This window comes from Morone saxatilis, unplaced genomic scaffold, assembly GCF_004916995.1.
Source record: "Morone saxatilis isolate NCDOM2014 unplaced genomic scaffold, NCSU_SB_2.0 Contig8, whole genome shotgun sequence".
Classification (NCBI taxonomy): domain Eukaryota; kingdom Metazoa; phylum Chordata; class Actinopteri; family Moronidae; genus Morone; species Morone saxatilis.
This window is the reverse complement of record NW_023340257.1, coordinates 26,800,394-26,808,008: the sequence shown is the minus strand read 5'-3', so window position 1 is coordinate 26,808,008 and position 7,615 is coordinate 26,800,394. Positions and strand designations below refer to the sequence as shown.

The following is a 7,615-nucleotide window of genomic DNA, read 5'->3' as shown; positions in this document are numbered from 1 at the left end:
TTACTGCACTCTACTGCATTTCTTTACTCCAATCTGTTTCTTTACTGCGCTCTACTGTTTCTTTACTGCGCTCTACTGTTTCTTTACTGCAATCTACTGTGTTTCTTTACTGCAGTATACTGCATTTTTTTTACTGCACTAACTGTGTTTCTTTACTGCACTCTACTTGTAGAACATCGAGTAATGGTTATCTTGGATTTTACTGGTAAACAAGATAAATCAGATGTTTGTGTTTTTTGGTTGCAGACGTTGTTGTTGTGACACGATACAGTGTTGAGACTGCCAGACAATTTTATCACTTCACAGTAATTAAAGTGTCAAATATTAATGTGGTATTGATTTATTGATGGAAAATAACACACACACAGCACCTTTTTAGATAAGTTGTAGTAATAAGAAGTAGTGTCACTGATGCCCGAAAGGGAGAAATAAACTCTGTGCAGATATTTTCTTAAAAAGTTTGCATGTGAACGTAAGAAGAGTTGCCTGAAACCACTGTGGGTTAACAGGAGCGCTCTGTTCTTAAGGCTGAAGAAGAGCCGTCCTGTGAAGAAGTTGAGCGTCTTCTCTCCGAACAAAGGTGAGAAAACACAGAAACCCTCAGAGATATAGACCGGCTATAACTCGCAGGATGTTTCTAAAACCACAGAGATAAGCAGAACAGTGTACTTTATGTTTAAGAAGAGAAAAACACGAGATGGCCAACAAACATGGTTTTTATTTGATAATTAACAGGAATATTGTTTATATTCAGTTCATGGTGTTGCACTGCAAAGAAATTGCCATTTAGTGGAGTCTGTTCAAGAAATTGAGTGTTCATAAGCCCCGCCCATTTTTGTTCTGTGCGCCAATAACAGTTGAGCAAGCCTCAGTCAACTTCCTCCTTTCCTGTACTTGATGCTACGTGCTAGGCTAATCTATGTTGAAAAGACAACCACATTTTGAAGATGCTTTAAAAATAAGAGACACATGTATAGTCACTAGTGATGAGCGGGCCATATCACATTTGTATTATTGTTTTATGTTTTTTATGCCCCCTAGTGGCAGAAATTACAAATTGTACCTTTAAGAGAGTAAAATGTTGCTTTACGAACACTTGCTATAAGTAACTCATGAGGTAGATGTTCTTAAGGGTTAAATTCCCGGAGTTTTCTGACAAGGTTGAGCAGTCAAACAAAACAATAACACCTCCACCTCTTCCTCCTCCTCCTCCTCCTCCATGCAGCGTGACCTCCAGCAGCAGGGCCCCTTCCTCCCTGCTCTCCCCAGCCCTCCTCTACCTCCTCCTGGCTACAGCTCTGGTTCTCCTGGCCTGTCTGATCTGGTTCCTGGAGCCGCCGTGTCACCGGAGCAGCAGGTTGCGTCATAGCTTCCACCTGACGCTGAGGTACGTCAACGGGCCGCCGCCAACATGAAGACCTTCCAGAGACTCTAATAGAGTTTGGACAACGTACTTCCCTCAGGCTCTGCGGAAAGGAGGTTTGCAACTCATCATGTAATGTCAACGATTTGCTCATTTCAATTAACAACCGAGACTCAAACATAGAAGAGCTGACAGAAATCTGCAGGATGAAAAAGCAGCATAAATAGGCCTTGAATCAAGAGTGTCAAACATACTTCTATAATACCAGAAAACAGCAATTCTTGATTCAAATCCCACCGTTAGCTTACTACAAATTAGCTTCAAATTGTTTTAGTGCACACTTAACACTTACTGCCTTGTTCTGGAGCTTTTTCAATTAAAAAAAACTACTCCAGAAAGAAAAAGCTACAGCCTGGTCAAATCTAACTGGTTTGGATGCAAACTTTACTGATACCGATCATGTTATATCTGATGCAGGCTCCTTTTCCACCAAAGTAGTTCTGGTTTCTGAACCAGTTCTGTTTAAGATTCTTGGCGGTATCTAGCAAACCAGCCGGCGTTTCCATCATTTTAATTGGATGCTCCACTTTGGTTGCTAATTTATTTCTTGGTTCCAGCAAGGAACTAACGATGTGCTTGTTAATTCCAACTTTCAGTTTGAGTTTCTATTATCCTCAATTATGCTGACCATTAAATTACATTTGAAATATATTCAACACATTCTCATTCCAGGTTGTGCGACACTGTTTTGTCATGCGTCTTACAAGGTACCCCTTAAATCCTAGCAGTTCCCATCCCTAAACACAAACCACAGTCTCCAAGTCCTGTGTTTGACCCATCCATCACCCCAAACACCTCCTTACACGGACTTTCTCACTCTTTATAACACACAACATGACGTACTGGGTTACATTGCGTCTTAAACTGATGCTAAAGGATATGTTGTGCGTCTGCATAGAGACAAAATGGCGGTATTCGACGCCCTGGCAATGACAATGGACTTGTTTCCTACTAGGAACTAATGACATGAAAACAAGTCTGATTTCACTTGGTGGAAAGTGTATTCATTCAGTTTTATCCCTTTGTAGAAGAGTGTCCATGCCTTTAAAAGAATATAACTATAACAGAATGTATTTGAAGTAATGGGAAGTTGTAATACTTATATATTTTTTATGTACCTCTAAGAGTTTTGGTCAGTAAAAAAATTCATAAAAGCCTTATTTACCAGAATGATGCTACGTTATTTTAGTATAGGAGGAAAAGTCCTCCCTTCACCTGGCCTCACACGGGGCACCATAATAAGTTTCCTTTACGCTTGCATTGTGAAAGAAGCAGTTGTAAAACGGTGGACACAACCCCCGCAAACTGACTCGTTTTATTATCTAAATTTGATCCATTCGGTCCGACAACATTTGAAAAGTCTAAAAGAGCTGCACAATGAAATCATTTTGTCCCCTTCATGCCAGTGGCGGGCTAAACTGGAAGTTAGAAACTTGGCCAGTGGTAGTCTTGACTTCATGCGTCACTGAGCAGCTTCATTAACAAAGCCCCGCCTCCAACGCTGTTCCAGTCCTCCCTTAAATACATCTGTTATGTTAGATCACTTTCCCATAGCGGTGGCTAGGCTAATACTGTCAGCTAGGTAGCACAAAAAAACAAATTGTGTGCATACAATATGTAGCAGGGAATGGAAGTTAAATGAGGATTAATAATAGATGTATTTACGCTGTTAAAATAAAAATGCTGTAAAATAAATAACATGGTTTATCTTACAAACATTGATGGGTTTGGCAAAGTTCCTTATCCTGACTTGTTTATGTCTATTTTTCCAGATAGAAAAAGCACTAAACCTTTACAACTCATATTATTGTGTAAAAAATGTAATGAGTATTTATGACATTAGAAGATTTATTGTTGCTTACATAGGTTAAATCTTTAAACTGCTCTTTGTGCTAATGTAGCTAAAGCTACATGGATGCAGCTAACAAGCAGGCTTAGTGCTTATGTTAAATGACTGTAACACTTTGCCATTCATGTCAAAATTATGATATATTTTGTGCTTAATATGAATCACTCACTGCCTTGTTACACCGTGATAGCACTTGTATTTATAATTCATGATGTTTTGTAACAAGTTGTATGTCGTGTTACAGGGGAATGTATCAGAGTCAACATTTATGCTAAAGAACTTTATCTGTTTTTTATGTTTTAGCCTATTAACTTACATATCTGCACATTACTGCTGACCTTTTCCCAGTAAGTGTTTACTGATGTAGTGTTTCCCGGCTGCTTGCAGAGACTTGCTGCAGAGAGATCACCTTTCACAGTTTATTGTAGTCAACGTTGTGTCATTTTTCTAAAGAACAATAATTTCACTTTGACCAAAATAAAAGCATGCAGGTGATGGATTATCTGTTTGCAGCTCGTTTCAAGTCGCTGCAAGTCGATTCCCAAAGACGCAGAAGCATTTGTGTTTTCAGTGTTTGCTTAAGCGGATGTGTTCAAACACGTCAACCACGCAATAATAGACACAAAGTGTAATGTGAGTTTTTAAGCTTTGAATTTAACACTGATGCCTTTAAATGACCCAGATAAACAAACCATCAGAGAAAAGATTTCTCTATATTCTTTAATGTCTGCCGCCGGGTCAGATTCCCCTTTAAATCAATGAAACACGGCAGTATAAACACGACTGCTTTTGTCCTCAAGGGGGCGCCAGAATCACCACAATAAATCAATTTTAAGCGCTTTAAGTATATCGGAAGTTTATTTAAGGGGCTAAAACAAAAAATAATCATCTGAAATGGAAGAAGTGTGATGGTTTATCTTTGATGCTTTCTTGCTGTGGAACTCTGACTGATTTTTACTTTAACTAAAGAAGGTGCTTCCTGGTTTGTTGTTCTGTGTTTGAGGCGAGAGTTTCGGTTAACCGGCATCATGTCACAGCTGTTAAGAGGCTGTTTTCATCCATCAACCCAATGAATTTAGCTTTTGGTTTAGACAACAGTGCGTCTTTCATTCAACAAAAATGTCTCTTTTCATCTGATCATTGGACATATTTTCATTAAAAAGAGCAGTTTGTTTGTTGGAGCTGCTGCTGTGACATGATGAAAACCCAAATGTCTGACTTTCTCAGGGGAAGATGTGAGTCCAGGTTCCCTAAAAAGTTTATTTAAACCTGCTGTCAGTCGTGAAGACTGACAAAATAATTTAAAAGGGAACTTGGTAAATCAACTGCCATCTAAAACATTTCACTTTTTATTTTAGTAGATATTGTTTTATTGTTTAATATTTCAAAAACTGATATTGCTTCCGGAATTGTTCTTGCTTTTCTACACGTGTTTGAAGATAAATAAAAATAATTGTTTGTCATTTTGTTTTGTTTTTTGTCTGAATGTAGCTGGAACATCCGTTCGTGTTGCTCATATCTAGGATTTATTTTAATGGGAGAACCAAACAGACTTCAAGGGAAATTCAGAGAGAAGTTTTATTCTCAATAATTCTGACTTAACAGAGAGTATTTTAAGTTTTATGTCTGTGCCTTGTAGAAATGAGGCTTAGTACAGACTGGAATTTAGTGTTTGCCTTCTTTAAAACCATCAACTTTAAAGGTTTACAAAATTTAATTCCACCAGCATCTCAAACCAAAAAGGAAACTCATTAAACCATCTCTATTAGTGTTTCCAAAAATCACCAACTCTGTTTGGTGGAAATAAATCCTTTAATTCACCACGTAGATGTAAAAACAGTGCAGTTTCAGTCGGACCGGCTATGGAAACAAACCACAGAGAGGCTGCGGTACAACACAGGCAGAGGGAGTGAGACACCATGTGACTTTGGATCTTTATATAGAGGACAGCTGTTAATGTTTATAATCTCATAAATAAACATTAACTTACTGTAGAAATAAAAAGTAAAAGCATAAGAAACTGAACTCTGATTCTTTTGGCTTTCAGAAACTCTTTGTGTTGAAACATTTGTTCGAGTGAAAGTTTCATCAAGGCAGAAATCTTCTTTAAACACTAAGCTCGCCGTTAACAAGATTTTCACTGTTATAAAAAGAATGAACTAAGTTATAATAAAATCTTCTTTGTGGATAAAAATAGAGGCGCAGTTCTTTCTGTTGATGTATTCACTGTTTACATATTCATACAACTTAATATCCTTGAAGTGAATATGATCTAAAGTGCTGGCGGAGGCTGGCAACTTCAAAATAAGTGATGTTGCAAAATCATTGTAGTTTCCCGTAAGTCACTAAACTGCTATGTTATTCTCACTGGAACATTTTGCCTTCAATTTCTAATTTACAAAACTGCAACTTTTTGTATAATTTTCAGTATCTTACACAATTTAATTGCATTTTTTTAAAGAAAAACTGCAGTGAAATCAGGTAATTTTAGGCTGCAACAATTCCCCAAAAAACAACCTGCAAATCCTGGATGGACCGCCTGCAGGTCGCATTAAGCCGGAGCTACAGGTTTAAGGGTGATCCACCTCTTTACTCACTCTTCAGGTGAGTGACGGTGCGGGTTAATGACAGCAGCTCTTGCATTGTCTTACAGCAGATTTGCACGTTGGAGCTCGTGCCGCGCACACGTGTCTGAAGAACGCCGAGTCACTGCGATCGGTGACACTGCTAATACAGTAAGCAGGATTAACAGCAGCCTCTCTGTGTGTGTAATCGGGCACATTAAGCACATAGTGAGACGTCGTTCCCATTGTCTGTTGGCAGGAGGTGTGTAGATCTACAGACACAAACCCAGTCAGGTTGTACTTTAACATTCAGGAGGACGTTTATGGAAATTATTACAAGTACAAGCATCAAATTTGGGCATAAAAATTAAATTTTAAGGATCTTTTGCAGGTTTTGTTCAAATATTTGGAGCTCAGAAGATTAAAAGCAGCTTCTCTATGAATGTTGAAGATAGGAAGTCCGAAGTTGCAGTCTGTATCAATTGGTAATCGGTATCTTGAGTAGAGTTTGTTCATTGAATATAATGTTGTGCATTCATGTAGGGAAAAAAAAACCAAAGGGGGTTTGAAGAGTGAAGAAGTGCTTGATGCTATTCTGGAAATGAAAGACTGCTGCAGGGCGTCATGACAGAAGATCTTAAAAGAAGGTCGACAGTTTTCTGTGTCGTTTTAATGATTTAAACAGGTGCCTCAAACGCTCACTGTAAAACCTGACAACACGTCAGGAAGCAGGAAGTTAACATAAATTAATCCTCCAAACAAACTGGAGTCACACGAATTAAAATGTTTGTAATTTTATTTAAGTTGACTTTATGTAATTAAAATGCTATAGATGAGGATTTTTTAAATTTAATTCTGTTTATTAATCATCATAATCCCAAATATGCATCCAGATAATTCTGAATGATCCTGTTGTTTGTTTCTATAGGAGCCCATAAAGGACAAACCAACATGTTTAAGTTGAGCTGTATTCAGTTGGTCCTTTAACATTCAGTCTTCATTGAGACACGTCTTAAAATCAAAGGCGCTCAAAAGAACTAAATACAGTTTGTGAGTAAGAACTCAGCCTGAGTCTGAGTTTACCCTCAACTTCCAACCCACAGACACCTAAAATGTTTTAATTATTCATATTCGTCATGTTTTTTTTATCAAGTCAAGCTCTTTAATGGTCTTTTATTGAAATGGAGGAGCCCCACTTTTAAGGAAGTTCCTCTAAAACTTATAAACTGAACTCAAATAACTCTCAGATCTTTGTCTCTGTTTCCCTCGCAGCCAGACGACACATGAACTCTGATTATTATGTAATTACGGACCCATAAAATAAAAGATTTAACTGTAGTCGCTCCTACACGCTTGTAATGCAAGTGGTATTCAGTCAGTTGCAATCTGCAACTTCACCGTTAAATTCCACTATATCAGTGATTCAAGAACCAAAAAACACTGAATTTGTCTAAAAAAGAAACCGATTAAGTCTGAATTATTAAATATAAATGACAAAGAAATACATAATACAGACAGATAATTGTATAAAAAGTTGCAATATGCGGAAAGCTTTATATTTATTTATATTACAGACTGTAAATTACACAGAAAACCACCATCACAGCATTTCTATGGAAAAAGTGTAAAATATTGATTAAAACCGGTGTGTGTATGTGTGTGTGTGTGTGTGTGTGTGTGTGTGTGTATATGTATATGTATATGTGTATATATATATATATATATATATATGTGTGTATATATATATATATATAGTTATTTATTATTATTATTATAAAT

The 7,615-nt window shown here is 37.3% G+C and overlaps 1 protein-coding gene across 1 annotated transcript in view; it reads left to right on the top strand.

Annotated features, from left to right (window-relative positions):
- si:ch211-137a8.2 (uncharacterized protein LOC777613 homolog) overlaps positions 1 to 3,118 on the top strand; it is a 23,836-nt gene extending 20,718 nt beyond the window's left edge. The window contains exons 12-13 of the mRNA XM_035680781.1: positions 528 to 580; positions 1,226 to 3,118. Coding sequence (XP_035536674.1) covers positions 528 to 580; positions 1,226 to 1,415 — 243 coding nt within the window. The 3' untranslated portion in view covers positions 1,416 to 3,118. The remainder of the gene's footprint in view (positions 1 to 527; positions 581 to 1,225) is intronic.
- Positions 3,119 to 7,615: the final 4,497 nt, after the last annotated feature.